This window comes from Cavia porcellus, unplaced genomic scaffold, assembly GCF_034190915.1.
Source record: "Cavia porcellus strain 051 isolate PalLab524CR breed Dunkin Hartley unplaced genomic scaffold, mCavPor4.1 scaffold_18, whole genome shotgun sequence".
NCBI classification, from domain to species: domain Eukaryota; kingdom Metazoa; phylum Chordata; class Mammalia; order Rodentia; family Caviidae; genus Cavia; species Cavia porcellus.
Window position 1 is genome coordinate 15,573,921 of NW_026947501.1, and position 21,708 is coordinate 15,595,628.

Below are 21,708 nucleotides of genomic sequence, written 5' to 3' on the forward strand. Positions count from 1 at the left end.
AGGCCGCAAGATTTTGAAAGAAAATGCTGACATTAGTATCACATTATCTGCCTATTTTTGTTTGCCTCCTCTCTTCAAAGGGAAATAAAAAGCTTCATTGAGAGTATTTTCATAAAATTTTTGTTGTTGTTGAACAATGACTTGGGTCCCAAATAGGCAGGGAAAAAACTATCTGGTTCCAGCTACGGTGACCTTCTGTGGCTTTCTTCTGTGCCTCCCTAGGACTCTGGGTTATTATCATACGTTTAGCCTGACAATTGGAATTGGGTAAGTAAAAAGGAGATTTTTCAGCTGAAGCAAGCCCTTAACACTTTCATCACTCCAAATGCCTTCAGATCATATTTTACTCTTATAATCTTCTCCTGAAAACCAGGACTGGACTCCTAATTACTGATGCCGGACACACACGTGCTGTGATGCGGCCACTGATAAATGCCGGAGTCTGTGGCTTGGGGCCCTACATCAAGAATCTCATTTGTACCCTTTCCAAGGGGCTTAAACAAGAAAAGTACATTTTGTTTTTTTGTCCTGAGATTCCTAAAATTTTTTTCAGAGCCACTTCTGTGACTATACCGAAGGATGTTAACACTGATGCTCTCCTTCCCGCTCTCATATAGCAGGTCAGAGAAAATGGCATTTTATCTTACAATGAGCATATAACATACAGATTTCACTATAGTATTTTAGTATTCCCATCAACTAGATATTCTAGATCATGAGGGCAGCTAGTGTAATCATAATGTCAATGAGAAGGGCTGTTACGATTGAGACTAAAGATTACATGGAAAGAGCTGCTTTCAAACTGGTAATTATTACCAGTCCACTAATAGCAAATGATGCATTACAATTTCACCATATAATCTGTATTTCACTCAGTTCATGCCAGTGCACCATATTATATTACAGTGTTCACAGATTCTAAATTCCTAAACTACAGTCATCAATAAATGTGTTACTTGCCATAATTTGTGAAATTACTTTGTTCATAACATCTTTGATGGTTTAGAAAGACCAGAATTGATTTCCTGCATGGCAAAATTAGGCCTACATTGATTTATTGATGTGTAAAATATAATAATATTCTTCATTTACTCTGATGAAAATCAACTTCTCAATTTGAGAGCCTCATTGGGCATTCACGGGGATTATTTTGATTTAAAGCAATAAACTGAGATGTAGCCCCCAAGCACAAGAACTCAAAGCATTGAAAGGGTTAAAAGCAGCTGTTAGCCTACCTACTAGATTTTATTTTATTTCATTTTACTTTATGGGAAGGAATGACCTCCCATTTGTAGTGAGTCACCAGTGCAAAAAGTCATATGATTTAAGCCTCAAATTTTGGAGTAAGAACTGACACAGAGCCCCTAACTCTTGTTACTAGCTTGCAACTAGAGGACGGTCATTTAACTTCTCTGAGTCTTCAGACTCTTGTCTGTAAAATGAGTATAAAAATAATAACTTTAAAGAACTGTTGTAAGGATTTAATGACATAAGCATATAAAAGCCCTCCGTAAACTATCAGGTCTAACATTCATGTGAGTTTTCATTACTACCAGGCGTGATTAATTACTGGGAGTAATGACTAACCACATTACACGCCCAGAACAGCTTCCAGGAGAAGGTCCAGGTGCAGTCTCACCCTTAGCTCTGGTTAGGGAGCCAGCAGGGGGCAATTTCAAGTCACTGTTCCGGTTCCACAACCAGGGAGGTCATAGGAAAGCCACAGGCACCCGCAGCTGGGTGAGGTGGGCATCAGCTTTGTCCTAGTGCCTGCTGGAACCCTGCACCAATGCCCACATATCTTGCTCTCGTCACTCCTAAACTGGTCCCGCCAGTAGAGGAGGATAAAGAGGTTCCCTACTGAGGTCCCACTTTCCAACCCATCAACCAGACCCCCTGCCCTCGGGAAGACCACGCTGAAGACTGAGGACTGGACTGTTTCCCTGAGCAGAAACCTCTCAGCTCCACCTTCCTCTCCACACCTTGCTTGTTTCCCTTCCCTCCCAGGGTGCCCCAGGCACCCCTAGCAAAAGGCAGAGTACTCCCCACCCTGCCAGCATGTAGGGACTTGAAGTCATGAGCCCAGTCCTCTAAACTCGCTGCCTGCGTGACCTGCCCAGGCTCTGGGGGTTGGTGCTTTAACCCCTGTGCCACCCAACCCTCAGGACCCAAGGGCTTCTGAAACTGCTGCAATAACTCTTTGTTACCTGGGATTACCTAGGAGTTAGCAAACATAAACAACTGACTTAGAATTTGGTCTCAGGGTGCTCGCGGTGCCCTGCGGACTTCATTCACCGAAAGGTAAGTCTGGTTTCCCTCCTTTATTTAAAAAAAAAAAACAAACCCTTCCTAGCCTTAACTCTTACACCTTATTCTTATTATTTTCTTTCCATGATCCTTTCCCTTTCTTTTTTCTTTCTGATAGCAGGCTTTTTGTCTGTCTGTTTATTTGTTTACTTTCAAAATACAAAATAGTTGTCATGCTTCTTTTTCTTGAACCTGCTTTTTTTGTTTGAGGTAGAGTCAACCTCTGTCCCCAACACTTCAACCATGCATATCATGTGTTTCTACATACTGAAACAAAATGAATTACTTTTCAAAACATCCTTCAGAAAACTTTCTTATAAATGAACATATCTAAATTTCATTAAAAGGTTCTACTATAAAATTTGAGTTGAACAAGTAAATGGATGATAGTGGCCATGGTGGGAGAATCTTTACATTTTAAGTATAATTCTGTGCACTTTTCTCTAAAACTAAAGAAAAATAAGCACAAATTTTGTATATACATGCACATATATAATGTAGCATGTATATATAAATATACCATATTCAAATACATACATAAATGCATAAATAACATGCAAAGTCCCAGAATAACTTTAAATGGATTCCTTGTGACTCTGGACTCTGCTACATATCATGAAATAAATTCAAGCCCTCAATGAGGCCACGGGAGTGAATGTCCAGCAATAAAATAGGATCTGAATGCACAGACATATCCAGCCACCAGCATGGAGCCAGGCAAGACCAGGAGCAGCAGACCCTCGAGGATAAGCTGCCATGAACTCCATGCCTTCAGTGAGAAAAGAAGGAAGGAAGGAAGAAAGGAAAGAAAGGAAGGAAGGAAGGAAGGAAGGAAGGAAGGAAGGAAGGAAAGAAGGAAGGAAGAAAGAAAGAAAGAAAGAAAGAAAGAAAGAAAGAAAGAAAGAAAGAAGAAAGAAAGAGAAGGAAAGAGAGAAAGAAAGAAAGAAAGAAAGAAAGAAAGAAAGAAAGAAAGAAAGAAAGAAAGAAAGAAAGACAGAAAGAGTGCGGGGACATGTCTGTCACTCGGGGGCTGAGTGGAATGGAGGAGCAGGAGCCAAGTGAGTAATGGCATAATACATATGCTGGTGCCAATCTATTTTGGAAGTAACTCCCTTCAGTACTTAAAAAAAGTAAGGGCAATTTCCAGAAAGTCTACTCTCTAGACACATGGACATTTGTAGAAGAAATAATGCTCAACTTACAAATACCCTGCGGGGCATATTCTGCACTCATCCCAGGCGTGGGGATTAGAGCTCCATGTGCAGAACGAGGGGAGGACAGGCCCCTCCAGTGCAGAAGTTTATCTGTGAAAGAAACCCAAAATCAAGCACTACAGCCATAAACAATGTGCATCATAAACCACAGGATATCACATTTCAGTTCCATTAAAATAGATTAGCATCATTACAACAGCCTTGCAGATAGTTAATAGGCCCGATATCTGCAACAAAAGAATAGTGTTGAGTTGTTTCCCATAGTTTGTGTTTCGTTTTTAATTTTGGAATTTTGGGACAAAAAGAAAAGAGGTTTGTGTTAGGTAGAGAGGTGGGGGTGATTCTTAGGTTCATTTGCTTGATTATCTGTTGTTATTTGGTTATTGTCTCATGATAAGAGATCTGTGCAAATAGCAAGAAGAAAATTGGTAATCTTATGGGGAGGCTGAGAAAAATGGGATTTATCTGCAAGGCTGGTTTACATGCATACATTTGCTTTACTTTATAGGCAAGCCCAAATAAAAAGCAATACAGTGTACTAGTGGGAAGTGAATTGGTTTGTGAACCATTTTTTATGGGACAGTCCCATTCTACCTCCCCCTCCCCCAACTCCTCCCATGTCATACTTATGATAGAACCATCAGTGATAGGGAAACCGGGGGCATTACAGGATTGGTCAGGAAACACTCTAACATTCTATCAAATGGAGTATCTGGTACTGGCATGCTTTCTCCCAGTACTGAGTGATTGAAAATGAAGATTAGATTTCTGGAGTTAAGTAACTTTGGCCAAGTTTCCTCCTTGAGGCTGAGGGATCACATCATAAAATGACAAGGAAAGAACCAACATCCAATAATAGCAGCATCCAGAAACCAGAAACCAGAGCATACTCGCCCCATTCTACTGTACACCTGGTAAGGAAAAGTGACTTTTCACACTCATAAATCCAGGAGCCAATCAAGCATTTCTAGCATTGAGATTGTTGCAGGAAAGGAAATTTGGTTTGTGTGACCTGGGGATTGCACAGTTTCTGTGGTAAATGTCCAGCTTTTCCAAATCCATCTCAGAAAACTAACTGTATTGATGTCAACTCTGAGACGGGGGAAAGACAGATGGAACAGGGGTCACTGTGTGCTCTACAGAGGTTTGAAGCTTGTGATGATTGGAGAAGGCAGGGGAGAAAAAATGGTGAGCAAAGCATGTTTCCCATTAGCTCAATATTAAGAACACTTAGAAATGACATTGGATGTACTCTAGGATAGCAAGTCCTGCTCTTGTATAAGCCACATTGCCAAGTGCAGCCAGGGCAGTTAGGACAAGTTCCCTTTCGTGAGGACCCTGGTGGGTAACAATAGCGTGTGGCTGGAGAAAGCTGTTATACTGAAATTATAAATAATCTGTTGTTTCCAGGTCTGCAAAAGGAAGCCATCAGGGAGCTATGACCTTGTCTAAAACCATCTAGGGAGAGACATTTCTTCCTCTCTGATCTGAAACAAAATAAAAACCATAAAATGAAACCATCAAAAAGTGGGAAGACTGGCCTCAGGAAGTAAGTAAGTCTACATTTGGTTGTTTATGTTAAATAAATTGAGAGGTTAGGATAAAATTAACTACAGATTTAGTCCGTGTAGTTTACAAGGAGAAATCTGAGAACTCTCTTTTGCACCTGTTCATGCCTCAGCAAAGTTATCTGTCGCAGAAACTAAAATTCTTTTCTTAAGAAAGTCACACAACCGGGGGCTGGGGATTTAGCTCAGTGGCATAAGTGCCTGCCTTGCAAGCAGGCAGTCATGAGTTCGATCCCTGGTACCGATAAAAACGAAAAAGACCAAAAAAGAAGGAAAGAAAGTCACACAACTGATCCCAGCACAATGGCAACAGGTCTTTGGACCCTTGCATGGGGAAAGTCTAATTTCAAGTTCCGCGCCACTTTGGGAAGACAAGAAGTAAGCACACTGTTAACCCCATCCTGCCTCTGCCACGTACATTATCTCTACTTGGAAGTCGTCTGCTAATCTGTTAGCTCTGAACAAGCTGAACTCAGAGCAGCAGCCAGGACCAAGAGAAAAAGAGAGCTCTTATCTACCATGGAGTCTGAGTACCCCGCATCATGGTCCTGGTTTGGGACCAAGCATAAAGAGCTTTAATGAAGTTTGTGCTTCATTTTTACAGACTGGAAAAATGGGGCCTTAGGAAAATTAAGCAGTGTGTTCCTAGTTGAACTGAGGCTAATCACAAAGTCAAGATTAGCGTTAGTCTCCCTTCTCCTGGCCTGTGTTCTTTCCTGAGGCATCTATCTCTCCCCTCTGCTGTCCCTTTGCCAAAAAGAGCCTAAAGTTGGTTCTATCTCTGTTGACCCACTGGGCAGCACTAGAAAATCTCTCAGTGGAGAGTCCAGCCAGCAGGGTGAAGACCGGCTTTCAAAAGGTTCCAATGAACTGACTTGGTTTCCGCTCTTTCACTGGGGCCTCCTGGCCTGAGCCCCACTGTTCACCCTCTACCTGTGCTTCCCCTGCAGAATGAACCTGCTGAGGAAAAACAAAGCATTGCTCTCAGCCCAGTGAGCTGTTTACTTTAGAAAACAGCACACCGGTCTTTGTGCCAGAGACTTGGATTTGTGTTTTTCTTCTTCCAGGAAGATGGTCAAAAAGCAGAGCCAGTTGGGAACTCAGCTGATTCTGCTGCTTTTTTCACTAAACACATCCATAACATTCTCCTTGGTAAGGAGAACTGACATTCCCACACGAACTGGCAATGCTAAATTTTTAATAGCCTCCCTAGGGCTTAACTTCTTGCTATGATGCCTTCAATTATTTCATCACAGCTTAGGCAAAGCAAAGTATCACAATTAATGCTTCTGAACATCAGACTCAATGCGCAGCTCTGCCTTCCTGGGCCAAGAGAGGAAAAGATCTGTGCTAGTTGAGGGCTGTTTCTCTCCCTAACCTCATTTTTTGTTCTCCCATGGGAGAGATGGACTCAGTTAAGTAGTAGTACAGTTATGCTCTCTTGATTTCTTGGTTGGTGTTCTCAGGAAAGTGCAGACCCATGACCAGCAACAGCAACTCCTGACAGCCTGCTGGAAATGTAAATTCTTGGGCCCCACCCCAGACTTATAGGATCTGAAACTGCAGGTGGGTGGGGAAGACGCAGTCCACACTGAAGAAGTCCTCCAGGTGATTCTGATGCACAGCCAAGCTTAATAACCCCATCCTAGGGTAGGGGGAAATAAGGAAGACCGAAGCTTTGATGTCCCTGGGCAGAGACCTGTGGGCCATGAGGTTGTTACCCCTTCTGCCAGGACCCAACTTCTTTAAAACCAGAACAGTCAAAATCAGAGGAGTCCCTAAGGGTTCTCCATCTATCCATTATCTATCTACTCATGCATCACTGGCCATGCCCAGTCTCTTCAAGCAGGGATCTCACCTGACATAAGACAATTCCCAGTATTAGACAGATAATGTCCTGATTTTCCCTAAAAGCTGAAATGTTTGCCTGAGGAGGTAGCCCACTGGCAGAGCACTGATCTAGCATGTGTGAGGCCCTGGTTCAATCCCCAGCACCATAAGAATAAATGAATAAATGAGCATGCTTTATTGGTGTGCACTTTTGTTTTCCTTTCCAGATTCTGGAATGTGACATGCTACCCTCCTCTGAAGTCATCTCTATCCAAATGACTTTACTTCTTTTGCAGAAGGTGTTTCTGTTCTGTTTTATGAAGGTGCCTCTAGTGTCATTCCACTTGGGGTCTCAGAAATGCTTTATGCTTTGTTAGGTTGCAAAGTTTCCTGAGAGCTGAATAAAAACTAGTGAGTCTAATTTTTCAGATCTCATTTAAAAATCTAAGAATGGCTTTAATTTGATGTTATTTACTGGTCACTTTACATTTCTATATATACCAGGTATTGCTTTTGAGCCAGAGCCCAGTGAGACATTTCTGAACTTAGGGTCATTAAATTAAGTTTCCTGAAGGATATGTCAAAGATGCCATGACTGTTAACACGCTACACATTTCTTCAACTAACTAGTAGGCATGTAAGATAGGCACGTTGCTGTCTTCTACTGAACACATACTACTGATCTTCAAATGTGCCAAACAGTGAAGCCCAAAGCATTGTGTCTGTCACACTTAATGACTGCTTTGGGAGCTCAGCTGTTATCATGTATAAAATCCCAGGCCTAAGAGTTGAGGATATAGCTGGGTGGTATAGCATTTGCCTGGCATGTGCCAGGCCCTCAGTTGATACACAGCACATGTGTACACACCCACACACAAATGTCCCAGTCCTCTCCACAAGAGCACAGAGAGGCATGCTGTTCACTAAAATGTCTATGTATACATATGTATTCATTTTTTCTTAAATAGATAGAATCTGCCAAAAACAATGTACGCACTTCAGCAATTCACCATACTAATAAATGCCTGGAAGTTAATGGTCACCAATCTGAGCACCCTTTGTAATTGTAGAGGCTCAAGGTAACATAATGACCTCATGACATCTCGATAAATTTAATATTAAAATATTTACCCAGGTTTTTCCTTTCCTAGTGCACACATTTTTTGGACTCTGTATATGTTTAGGTAATCTCATCCCCAAGTGAAACAAACCATTTTGTGAAGCTGAAACCTCCCATTCACCTTGAGTCCCCAAGAAGAGAAAGACTGACAACTTACATGAGTAAGAAAAATCTCTATGTTGGTGACAGACCAGAAAAAGGACTTGCACAGTCCTATCCCTTTTCCAGTCCCTCAAACTGTCAGTCCTCCAAGTAGCCACCTTCTGAACTCTACTTACAATGAATCCTGAATGTTTGTGAAGTTCCCCCAAAGAAACCAATTCCAGCATGAATCCCACAGCTGGGTGCAAGCCATACAAACAACCACAGTGCAGCTAATATGGGCTAGAAGCTTCTTTATCTAACTGGAAAGCAAGTCCTCTGAAATGTCCTTTCTGGTCAACAGCTTCTAGCACTTGACCCTGTATTTACCTTGGCTCCAGTCTTTTCTGAGAGCCTCTGATTTTCTAGAACAAGCAGCCATGACTGTGTCTTGAGTTATGTCAGTCTGGACTGAACACGTGCCAGCTTTATCACTGCTAACAGAATTCCTAATTAACCTTCTGATATTGTCAAAATCACATTCTCTTTTGTTCTACAAATGAGCATGTCCATGGCCATTTTTTTCCTTCATTGCTTTTTTTTTACCGGCTTAAGTTTTTACCAAATCAAGATGCTCTTTAAAAAGTGTGTTCTGCAAAGATGAAAGCTAGCAAGAATTCTAGACACCACACCACAGAATAGATTGCTGAAACCGGTTCGTGGTCTTTATACTATTTGATACTTCAGCAGTGACTTCAATTAAATTGATCACCCATTTAAACAGTCTTCTCTGCCAATTCTATCCTTTCAGAGCCATCATTATCCAAAACGCAGGTTATTAATTTCACCTTTTAAGAGTTCTTGTTTCAGGTTTTCTTTTTATAAAGGAAGAGGGAGAGATGACATCTTTCATGCCCCTTCGTCTATAAAAATGCAAAAAATGCAAGCCACCAATCTGTCAGGCCTAAACAAAATTTTGTGCAATCTGTGTCTTTAACATAAGCAAAGCATATAATTCAAAGGGAAAAAAAGAGCTTGCTTTTCTGAAGAATAACTAAACCGGAGACATTGTGTTCCATCTTTGTGTTCAAATGCAGATTTCCCACTAAAAGGCAAATCCTTCATTTCAAAAGGTTGAATAGGATGGTACTTAAAAAAAGAATTCCAGCTGGTTAAATTTAGGGTGCTGAAAAAAGTTCACTCCAGTAATATTCTTTGGCTTTGGGCCCAAAGTATTTTCACTTGATCGTGAATTAGATAAATTTTTATTACACTTTAAGCTTTTGCGTTAGAATGGAGGGACTTGTCTAAGAGGCTGGAAGGGCCACCGCATAAAAAGACAAATTGTCTTAGAATGATTTTTTGTTTGTTTAACCATTTACCTCACTATCCAAGAGATGTGTGTTCCCAGAATATATTCCGTTCATTCATTCTCCATGCATTCATTCAACAAATATTGACTGAATGCCCATAATGCCCAAAGCAATTGGCTAGTCTCTGTGGGTAGCACAGGGAAAATTCAAATACCAACTTCCCCACAGGAGCCTTCATCTAACAGAAAGATAAGGCCTTGGCAGAAACTGCCCTACTCCAGTGTAGAAAGTATGTCATAAGAAAGGCAGAGAAAAACTACTACGGAAATTCAAAGAAATAGAAATGACAGAGTCCTCAGTATATCTTGGGAGATGGGTTCCAGGAACCCGCTCAGATACTCAAATCTCCAAATGCTCAAATCTCTCATATACAAAGAATATATATATATATATATAATATGTACATCTTCCCATATACTTAAATCATCTCTACCTGACTTAAAATATCTAAACAATGTAAATGCTAAGTAAATAGTTATATTGTTTAGGGAACAATGACAGGGAAAAAACCTGCACATGTCCTTTATAGATGCTATTTTTTTTCCAAATATTTGCAATCCAAGAAAGTTGGCTGAATCCTTGAATGCAGAACCCACAGGGTACAGAGGACTAAACTATATACTTCCCTTTGCAACAGAGTATTGAGGCTTTAGGGAAGAAGTAACTTAGGAGCTAAACTTGAGCAGCACTTTCTAGACAAAAAGAAAAAAATGGCTGTTCAGAAAGAAGCAAAGCCCAAGGTGTACAGAAAAAAGTTCATCAATCAGTTACATTTAAATCAAAACACTACATTCATTCATCTGGGCACCAGCAGAGGCTATGGTCACCTAAATAAATCCTCTGAGAACTTCTGTAAAGTCTTTAACTTTCACAAATTCATATTTTCAAATACCTCATTTTTTAAAAATAAGGGACACAGCCATGTGGACCACTGCAAAACCATGAAAGTTCATGGATTTCATGGATCCTCTTTTCTCTCCCTATCCCCCTACCTCAAATTTTTCTTCCCCTGATGGGTGGTGGGTGGTCTACCAAGCAGAATCCACTGTTTTATTCCTCTGAGTCAGACAAACAAGTGTTGATAGCTCTGTTCTTCTTTGCCTCCCTGGCTTAAGTAATCTATTTCAGATGTATCCTTGCCAGCTTAAGATGGGCTTGTACTTGCTGAAACATTTTCAACAAATGACTGTACAAAAATGTTGGGATTTTCCTATACCACAATGTCTCTTCCATCACCATCCTGACCTTCCCTCCGAATGTGCTCTCTTTCTTCTATTCAAAGTCACAGGGAGGACAAGGAAAACTTACTTTGGCTCTGAGTACTTGTGGTGGTGGTGGGGGGGGACACTTGTCTCTATAGGAAGTATTTTTCAGAATATTTGGGAATCCTGGGAAGTACTTTGAAAGATGCCTTTGCACAAGGCACTGGCTTTCGCTGCAGACCCTCTCCAGGCTGTTCTCTTGCTAGAATGCCATGCACTTGGTGTGTCAGTCCTAACTTTGCCACTCACCAGCTATTTCTCCCTTTGAGGAAAGTCCACCCATTTCTGCCCCTAAGTCTTCTCAACTTGAAAAAGCGCCTGCTGATCCGGTGGGTGACTTTTCTCTTCTGCTTCCCATGCCAGTCTGAGCCTCCTCAGGCCATGCTAGAAGCGGAACTCCTTGTGACCTTCCAGATTAGGAGGGATGCATAGGAGAGTGTGGCCTGGGCCTAGACGCCATGTGAACGCCTGAATCCAGGACAGTAAACCAGATGGTACATTCCCAAGTCCTGGGCTAGGGACTTGCAAAGTTCACTTGTCTGAGTTTCAAAGAGGAAACCCAGGTGAGTCCTGAGCCAATGAAACTGAAGGTCAGAGAACCAGGAAGAGACTTCTCACACACCCAGGGTAAATGTCAAGGGAAAAGGTCTCTGTGGACCGTGCCAGAAGGCCAGTGGCAAAGCTGGACCTCATGTCAGAGCCTGGCACCAAATGCTCACAAAAGCACTCACAGGACCTCTCCCCAGGCACCTCCAACCAAGGTGGCAAGGCCCCAGCACCCTGTGGTCCCAGCCTTCAATCAGCATGGAGGGTTCCTGGAAAGCCCCATATAAAATAAATTTCTGTAAAATGAATCACATTTGCTAGCCGGCAAAACTTCAGAGAGGTCTCCTCACCCTCCCAGGCTCATCTGAAATTGGCAGGGTTTCTAACATTTTACCTTTTAAGTGCCTTCCCCCCCACCCCCCAACACCCTCTCTGTCAAGTAGTTAATGATCTGTAAATAAACACTTTACATTCAGTGGGGGAGCTCACTATTAAAGGAACCCTGTGGTGAAACCTTTTGAAAAGTTAACAATCTTTCTGTAATGTGAAAAATCACCCTCTAATTTATCAGTTTCCATTGATGAGGTTTTGGTGCACATTGGGCCCTTCTGAAAGTGGGGTGGACTACGGTCAAGGCCTCTGGGGTTAGAAGGGTTGAATGATACAGAAAGGTGGCCTGAACTCATCTTTTTTTACCCAAATTGTCCAGCTTCATGCAAAGATACTTATACATATCCCACTCAAGAAATAAAGGATGGGAAATCATAATCTCAGACACCTGGAAAGTCTTGAAAACCACTCAAGAGTCCCCACACCCCCAGCCAAGAAGGCGATGAGTGGGGAGGGCAGACCCGCATTTTCAGCTGAAGGGAAGAAGAAACATTTGGGCTGTGAAGATGGATCTAAGGAGAATGACCATTAGCTTAACAAATGCTTAATTCTGATAACACCGGCCAGGGCAGAAAGAGCTTGTCTATCAAAACCAGGAGAATACATAACTCCCAAATTACTCTGAAGGGGCCGCCCTTAGGCCTTTTATCTGTCAACTCACAACAAATGTCATTTATGCCTACATATCACAATTGTGGACAGTCTTGAAAAACTCCCAGAATAAGTTAAAGAAAATCAAACATGGTGTTCATAAGACCAGCAGTGTTTTCTTCTGGGCATTGCAGCGGCAGAGGGGGACAGTAGGTGTGAGCAGGCCCAGGCCACGTCACAGCCCTGCTGGTTTTCAGGTCTTCCAAGGATGGGTCTGTGCAACTCTGCCATGGAGAAGGCTGCCAGGAGAACGGGCGACTCCACAAAGGCTCTGGCAGGCCTCTCCACCACCAACAGAGGACCCTTCTCCTCCCTCTAAGCCTACCTTTCCTCGGGGAAGTATATCCTGTCCGCTGTGCAAAGCTTCATCCTCCCTTCCCCAGGGAGAGAGGCAAGGTCTCAGAAGTGTCCTGCTGCAGGTAGTGAGGGCAAGGCCAACCCTCAGAGCCCTGCCTGCCTACATGGGGACCAGTGCCCCAGGAGCTCCCAAGGTGGGCCAAAGAGACTATGCTGTCCAGGTGCCTTACAGGCAATTGCTTGCCTTTCTGGGACTACAAAGTGGTAGGTGTAATTCAGGGAAAGTGGGCAGGGCACACACTACAGACCTAACACTCTGTGACATTCTTGGCCAAGTGATTCTCAGAACCAGGATTAGCCATTCTTCAGAATTAAAAACCTATTATGTCCTACGGTGAACGTAGAACTGCTCAGAAATTATACGAACTAATTTAGGCCTCCAAGTTTAAAAAAAAAAAAAAAAAAAAAAGGTCTAGCAGGTCAAATTGTGACATTTCTTCAGGAACAAAACTAGGCTGCTGTCTAGCCTGAGGTGAGCTGAATCAAACAGGGCTCTGGTGCTGTGAGGCCAGGCCTCGTCCCCTGACAACAAGCTCTTCTTTCGGAAGCAGGCCTCTGCCCAAGGCAAGCAGCAACTGCCACCATGTCCTTGGTCCCCGGGCACCTTCACACCTCCCAGGAACACAGCAGCCCGAATCTCTCTGACAAGGGACCCACAGAACAACAGACAGACCTGTTTATTTTTCTAGCCTTTTATTCCACCGTGAATCCATATATACCACTGAGAAATCTGGAAAAAGTTCCCAGCACAAAAAGGAGATGCCCACAGATACAACCTGTGGTCACTCAGGAGGCCCCAATCTATGGGGTCGACATTCAGCTGCTGCGACAGAAGTGACACCCCAAGTTCTGGACACCATTTCTCAAACCAACAGTGCGTGCTTGTCAAATCCCTTCTGCCCACCAGATAGGCCTGCCTTGGAACTCAGCCTGTGGGTACCTGGCTTCTAAAGGCAGATGGGCGTATCCTTTAGCCTTCGAGGATGCCTAAAAGGTCCTCACAGGTCATGTTGAAAAATTCTGAGTCTCTTTAGGCTGTCTGGACAGTGAGTCTCCAACACTCAGCATCTCAGGCTCACTCTAGCTACACACAGTCCAGATCATGAGGGCTCACCTGGGGCCACCAGTGTCAAGATCTCTCAGCTCTACTAGGAACGGGAAAGACTGCACTCTCCCCTAACAAGCCCCTCAGGCTGAAATCCTTTTGCTTCCAGAGCGTCAACCTTCAACTGCCGGGTTGAAAGCCCCCTCTGTCACCAGCCCACAGATCTCTGCCGCCATGGTGCTCGAGCCCTGTCAGGTGGTGGGGCGTGTGGACAGCCGGGCTGACGCAGTTTCAAAGAAGCCGACCAGGCAAGCACCGTCCTGTACTCCTGCCCCAGCTCTAACGAAATAAAATGTCTTTTATCAATGTAATTCAAGGCAAAGAGTCAAGGGTCTGTCACCATTTTAAAAAGGCTTATTACATGGCCACAAAAATTTGCCTCAGGCTCAAACCTGGCATGTAAGGTATCAGCGTGGGACAGGTTCTTTTGATTTGACTTTATTTTCTTACAAAATCTGAAAATGAAACGCTTCTGTCCCTCCCTTCTACCAACCGTTTTTTGATTTATGGAGAGGAGGAAAGAAATCTAAAGTTGACAGGTTGGGACAACTCCACTCAGCTTTCTCACTCAAAAGCTGCTTTTGTTAAATCGTACTTTGCATTTATGGCCTGCGGCTCTTGGCTGGCTCTGGCAGCTCCTCTCGCACTGGAGCAGGCTGTGGACTTCCCGGGAAGGAGGCCCCACTGAGATGGCTCTTTCTGTGCACCAAGGGCAGACAGTAGGCACAAAGGTCAGAGGACTAGAGACATAAAGCCAACGAGTTACATAATGCAAAGGGTCACAAAGGCCTGGCCTTTCTCCTGGCCATAACGTTCTACTACTGTCTCCCAGAGCCAGGGCAGCATGTCATCAACATGCACCTACCACGTTCCCCAAGTACGGTCCAAACCTGAGAACTGACATATCACCAATCACCAGACACCATATCACCTGGGCAAAGAACAGCACCTCCATAAACACTCAAAGTGCAATGCACTAGACTTTCCTTCCTGTTGGACAGCTATTCTCAATGACCTGCTAGAAGGACCTGGCCATGGAGCCAGCAGTGACCAACAGAAAACACTTCATTCCCCAAGTCACTGAGGTCTCTCTAGTAAATGATTCACTAACCAAGGAGCCTTTAGGTCAGCCTTGAACCAGATTATTACAATCCCTTGAAAGTGGCTGCTGGCCCATCGGGTAGCTACAGTATTTTGGAAATCTGTAATTGTATATTTACTCAATGGTTGTTATGGACAATCAGGTTAATAATTCACTTTCTAAGTGCTTCACAATTACAGTTAGAAGAGTAACAAAAGATGTCAAATTTCCTTAAGTTTTCTGATGAAATGGTCCCAATTACTACCTTAGTCCCTTTGCTTTCCTCCTTCCAACTTTTCAAAAGCAATACTCAATACTTTTTTCTATCTTTGCCACCCTGCCCATACTTAGACTCCCTTGTTTGGCCTCCAAAGAAAGAATGGCATGGAATTCATTTGTTTGAACAGTCCTATTTGGACCCACAGTTCCAAATACTTTTGTTCCACTACGAGTCTTGAAATGTGACTGGGGAGCTAGTGATGGACGACACAGTAAGGGCTGGTGGCTGCCCTCACCTGCCTCTCTGCCTCTGATACAGGACACCTGCAGCCAGCCAGACTTTGTCACCCAAGTTGTGCTGGATCCTGGCACAGATAGGGGCAGCAACAGCCAAGGAACAGGAAACATACCGGCCCAAGGTGCCCTGGGAGGTCAGGAACGGAAAACTATGCCACGAGCAGGGAGACAGCCCTGACAGGGCTTCCCTGCCCTCCAGAACCCCGTTCCCACATCCAGCCACGCATCTCTGCTTGAGATCATGCTGGAAGATATGAAGGAAGAAATAGTACATTTATTTTTGTAAAAACAAAAATGGGGCAGGAATCCCAGAAAAAGAACGCAGAACTTCACCTCTGTCGCCTAAGAGCTAAACCAAGTTTTTCACACCTTTGTTTTGTGTTATTCACACGTGAAACCTTATCTACCACAAATCTACAGACAAACTTTTAAGAGTCAAAGTAGCCAGTCATAGCGGTGCACACCTGTAATCCCAGCACTGAGAGGCCAGGGCAGGAGGCTCACTGTGAGCTCATGGCCAGTGTGGGCTACCTAGTGAGTTCAAGGCCAACCTGAACTACATAGTGAGACCCTGTCTCAGAAAACAAAACTGAAAATAAAAAAGGAATCATAGTAATTTCTGTCCCAAGAGGACAGTGACACTGGACTGAGCTAAAACTGAGGTTACTCAGCCTAAATTGGGGGAGAGGATGTAGAGGAGAGGGGACAAGAATGACAGAACTGTCCACAGCTGGCCCCTAGCTACAAGTGACTACCGCACAGACAGTGTTTCTCCTCCGTTTCAGCAGCTCACAATTCTTTTGTAAGTCATTCTTTGGTGCTCTATCCCTACATCTTTTCTCTCCAACACTTTGTAAAACTCAGGGCTCGGTGGTTTCAAAGCCTTCTCTTCTTTTTCCCACAGATGACATTAATTCTCTAGCAGACCCAGGACAGTCTGTGATATGGCGGGAGCCTCTGGACCAGCATGGACCTGGAATGATAGGAGCTCAGCGTTCTCCCTGGGTGGTAAGCTGGGGAATGCCTCAACAGACAGCTACAGAAAATCCTCCCATTTGGGAAACCTCCCGAGACACAGAGACCTTCCCAGGAGCCTCTGGTCAGCCCTAACCTTGTGCCAAAAGGATGGAGATGGACTAACACTCTCAGTCACCTCAATGGCAGATCCATTAAAGGGGAGTTTCTATGTGCCCAGTACATGTAGGGTCATTCTATCAAGGGAGTTTCATTTAGTTAAGAGTTTTGGGGGTTTGTCTGTTCAGGTTGTGGCTTCTCTTCCTCCACTTAAAAAACTGGAGCTGTATTTCAGCTTCCTGTTCATGGAGCGGACAGAAGGAGGGTGTGCAGTGGAGGAGGCGTGTGGGGAGGAGGCTGAGAGATGGAGCAGGGCCGAGAATATCCGGAACTGGAGAAAAGTGAGAAATGGAGCTTTTTCTTGGCTTCCACACAGTTGTAATTTCCACGCCACTGCTTAGTTCCTGGGTACCAGGCACAGAGAGTGGGAAAGGAGCATGTGACAAGTTTGCCACAAATCAGAATTTGGCATTTAAATCCACAGGAAGCAAGAAGAATAGAGGGCCTGCTTATTTATAGATTTGTAGACGAATTAAACAAGATAACCAAAATGCACTTCTTGTGTCTCTGAAGGAGCAATTCCATTTGCAGACCTGGAAAGTTCCACATAATTGAGTATTGCCTGACCCCGGCAGGGCACGGCATCCCGAGGTTAAGATCAGCTTCCTGAAAACAGGCCAGAAGGCTGCTGCTTCCACGTAGCTCAAGAATTCTACTCTGAAGGACAGGTTGGTCCCACACTACATTTAACTGGATTCGGCTCATCTGATTACACACTGCCTTGCTTTCTGGAATATGTAATCATCTCTTTCTGATGACATTTTAAATATCCAACTAGACAAATAATTGCAGCAATAATTGATAGCAGAGTCAAGCTGAAAGATCATTGATTGGCAGAGTCCCCACTGAAACAAATCTTTCTTTCAAATCTTACAGGAATGATGCCCTAAATCTAACTTTTACTGACAAATGCTCAAAATCGGATTCACTGATAAAGGCACTACAAGAAAGTCTGCACTTGAGTCTGTGATTACTTTGCGAGGTGTTTGAGAAGAATCAGGCAGTATGATTTATATTATTTTATTTCCCATGAATAATTGCAAGGATTAGTGTGAGGAGTTTGGAGAAATGCTGCTGGTACTGTTTCCTGAAAGCGCTGGCCAACTATCAGGGTTCATAACCCTTTACCCTCTGGTATATGTCCCATGGTAGAAAAGTAGTTTCAACAGTGGGAACACCCAGGAAAGAAAACACATAAAATGATCAGCTTCACTAGACCTTTGAAGCCGAGCTTAAATCAATGTTTTAAGCCAGGACTCAAATTCCTCTGCCCTGCGTAAAGAATCCCAACTTCAGCCGGGAGGCCTTAGTCCAAGCAAGTCCAAATGATCTCAGGCAAGTCCTGGGTACAGATGAGGTTCTCTTCAGCTGGACTTTATTTCTTTATCCTAGGTGGAACCCAAATCAGGCCCAAATGTCTGCATTGTGGTTTGTTCGTGTTTTGTAGGTACCAGGAATCAAACTCAGGACCTTGTGATTACCAGGCATGCACTGCACCGCTGAGCTATCTCCCTGAATCATGTATCATGTGTTCTGATTGTAATATTTAAGTTTGGTGTACTGAGTTCAAAAATTTAGACTCTGTAGAATGCTGCAGTGGTCATAAAAAACTCACAGAGAATGCTCGTCTCCAGGAAACATCAAATGAATGAGCTGGCATATTAGCAGATTACAGTAAGGAAAAGTATAAAGCAGAGGATACAGCAGAGAATTCAGTGAGCAACAAAGGTGGAGGCCAGGAGGGGATTTTGAGCATTCATCTCAAGCACTAGATTGATTCCTTTTTATTCTTCTTTCCTATTTTTTTTTCTTCTTGTTCTTTCTTCCCTTCTTGGCTGCTTTTTTCCCCTTTGCAACTGAACCACAATGTAAACAAGTTGGTCTCCTAGCTTCTGTTGAAAATCAGAAGCTTGTTAGATGTAATGATTATCTGCATCGTGACACTTACCGTGTGTGAGGGGCTTGTCGGCCGCTTTCCTTTCACTTAGAGCTCCCCGGTTAATTAGGAAGCCCTCAGATTTTCTGCAAATGCAGGTCACTATTGACAGCTCATGCTTTTGATGCTTCGCCCGTGACAATCGCTGGCTGCCCTTCCAGGAGCTGGCAAGGTTGTCCAGACTCTGACAGTGTCAGAGAATTCAGTCACCAGAGCCGCTTCACACGAAGTCACAAGAAGGGCCACAAAGCCTGTTTCCTCACAGCCATGAAGCCTGGTGAAATCTGCATTCAGGGTCCTCTGAAAATAGCCCCAGTGTCCATGCTCTCAAGCCCTGTGCCTTTTCACCCCCTTTTTTCTCCCTCCCAACTCTCTTCCCCCATCCTCTCTTCTTACATGTCCCTTATCCCAGATTCTTCTCTTTTTACTGACCCAACAATCAGGCTCTTCTGCTATGGAAAATGGGCATATTCACCAGAAAAGGAAGTCACTTCTACAAATAAACTGGCTGCTTGTATTGAAACAGCAGTGATTGTGGAACAGAAACTGCCCCCTACCCCACTCCACCCTTTTTTAAAACTTTTTTTCTTTTTTTTTGCACCAGCCAGCAGCTGCACCTGGTGAGGTGGAGGTCACCGGAGTCTATACTTCAGTGCAACTCATATGTTCTTTTAAGGGAAGGGGGACCTTGGAGGTCAGCAAAAACGGGAAGAACGGGAGAAGGAGTTAACAACTCAAACAATGTATACGGGCCTGGGGTTTGCTAGCCTCATTACCATTCCAAGGTAAGACCTGTAAATTATAGGAATTTGCACTTAGGAGTAGCTCATTCTGGGCTATGTGTGCTAAGGGAAGAGCAAGTATGTCCCTGTCTATGTGGAAGTGAGCATGTATATTCTAAATTTCATTAAGATCAATCAAGCCAAAAAGAAATCCTCTATGGCACGTGCTTAGGACATGGAGGGGGACAGTATCTAAATCTAAATGGAAAATGTAAGAACTAATTGTACATCCATCCTTACCCTCACCCCTACCAATGACAAGACTCAGCCCTGGAGGAACAAGCAGGTCCTTGTAGCCATGGTGCTAACGTTGACTCATCTCACCAGGCCAAAACCCAGTTCCCTAAACAAGTCCCCTCCTTTTCCTGGAGATTCCTGCATAAATGGCAGGCTAGCCTGGCAAGCTGACCTATGATATGCAGGGGAATAGAGCTGGGAAGATTGTCATACACAAACCTAGAGTTCACTGTGGCACAGAGTCTAGGTAGGGTAGAGAAAGACAATTAGCAGCCAACATAGTGTGCCACCAACCCCAGAGAAGCCCTCCTTCCATGGACACCCTTAGGTTGGCCATCCAGATGCCAGTCTTGGGAAAGCCCTCCATCCCTTTAAGCCAACTGGAAAAACAGGAGCATGTGTACCAGGGCAGACCTCTCATCTTTTAGATCCTGCCTAGGAGAGAAAAATAAACCTATACCTAGAAAATACCATGAAAAGAGGCAAAACATGGTCAATTCATTTAAAATGAAAAAACTCTCCATCCAACATCACAGAGTTGCTCAATATTAGGTACCCAGGAAGCTGTCCCAGCAACCTAGATCTGAGAAACAATGCTTGCTATTCTAGGTTGAGAAGTGAAGAAGTTTCCTTTCACGGAGAGAGGACTGGCATACATAGTCTATAAATACCAAAAATTCCCCTTGTGAACAATAAGCTGATCCCAAACCAGAGAAAACAAGAATTTCCCTGAGGTCACACAGCAATTACAGGTCCTCCAGATGTAATCCTTCGCCAAAGAGATAGCTACGTCTTCTCTTGCAAACGCATATTACTGCACGTGATTGTCACTTTCAACACGAAGAGGAAAAGTGAAAGTGAGTCTTTCCCTCCCTCGCTTAGTTTCTCCAAACTTCTGTTCTAGTTCTCCTCTCTCTCATTTAAAGAAAAAGCTCTTTAGTGTATTTAGAAATCTACAACATCTACTCAAAGATCTCCAACCCCTGGTTCAATCAGCAGAGCAAGAGCAGAGACTAGTAATCTCTTCTCTGTTCTGTGAAAGACTAACTTAGTAGCTGCAAGAGAACCTCTGGAGAGAGAGACTCGGCTTTCAGAGTTCTTGCTTTGTGGGTAGATGTGGCTTCTTTCCACAGAATGATTTGTGATTTGTTCTCTCCCCCACGTATCAAATCAAAACACCAATCACAACTCTACCAGCGACCTGGCTCTACCTCCAATTGGGCAACAATGCATTCTCGTACAATGAAGGAGAACGTGTTACCCAATTCTAAAGTTCACTTTCTGTATGGAAGTATAGCTAAATACTGAAGTGAAAAATCAAGAAACTATATTTAGACACACATTTTAAGAAATAATTTCTAAAGACCTATATCATCTAAGATATTGCGAGAAAATGGGTACGTCAGGCCCAGAAAAGCCTGCCCCTTTCCACAAACCACAAGCCCAGTGGTGGATATGAGGGTTCTCAGTCTGAACTAATGCACAGAAATGGGAAGCACGCTGGACTAGCTGGTAGATTACCATCACATACGTAGAAACCCAACTCAATATCAGGATTAGACCTGAAACTTCTTTCAAAAAGATAGCATCAGATGGTTGACCAATGCACGACAGTGTGACAGACAGGTATCTCACGATCTTAGAATAACCCCGCACCCTCCCTAAGCAGTGTTTCAGCAGAGCCCTGTAAACTGTGCTCAAGAGCCTCCTGAGACCAGCCACGATGTCTCCAAACCTGGTCAGTGCACTGGCTGCTGCCCTGTTCCTTTTCCCAGCTTTCAGAAATGGAATTAAAATGAATTAATATTTAATTTTACGATGACTATTCCCTCAGAATCAAAAATACAAGGGAAATTCCAAGCTAAGGCAAACAGCTCTCCTGTAAACCTGACTGGGCCATGCACACATTTAGAGCTCTCTGAACAGTGAGCTTCTCTGCCTTCAGTCTGTTCTTTGCCACAAGGCAGGAGGGAGAGAGACAGCGTGACACCCCTAAGTGCACAAAGCTCTAACCTCTTACCCATGTAATGATCTACTTAATATAATATTTTGCTTTTAATCAGAGAAAGTGTAAGATAATTTGATACCCCATAAAACTCCCTAACCTATATTTTGCAAGTCAATTAGCCAAGTTCATCATGCTAATGTCAGCATGGCCCAGGCTGTACCTCTAGCCAGGCTTTCGGGTGTCTGGGCCCCACAAAGCCACATACGGAGA

At 43.6% G+C, this 21,708-nt stretch overlaps 1 protein-coding gene and 1 long non-coding RNA gene across 15 annotated transcripts in view; one reads left to right on the plus strand and one right to left on the minus strand.

Annotated features, from left to right (window-relative positions):
* The window catches only part of Bcl11a (BCL11 transcription factor A), a 96,038-nt gene that overhangs the window by 11,833 nt on the left and 62,497 nt on the right, over positions 1-21,708 (minus strand). For 10 of the 14 annotated variants that reach the window (XM_063229446.1, XM_063229451.1, XM_063229454.1 and 7 more), the window contains one exon: positions 3,510-3,611. The exons of the other annotated variants lie outside the window; for them this stretch is intronic. In XM_063229446.1, the coding sequence (XP_063085516.1) occupies positions 3,510-3,611 (102 nt within the window). The remainder of the gene's footprint in view (positions 1-3,509; positions 3,612-21,708) is intronic. 14 annotated transcript variants of the gene reach the window in all.
* Positions 2,185-5,048, plus strand: LOC134471270 (uncharacterized). Its single transcript, XR_010040570.1, has 2 exons — positions 2,185-2,301; positions 4,932-5,048. It is a non-coding gene; the product is annotated as an uncharacterized LOC134471270 (long non-coding RNA).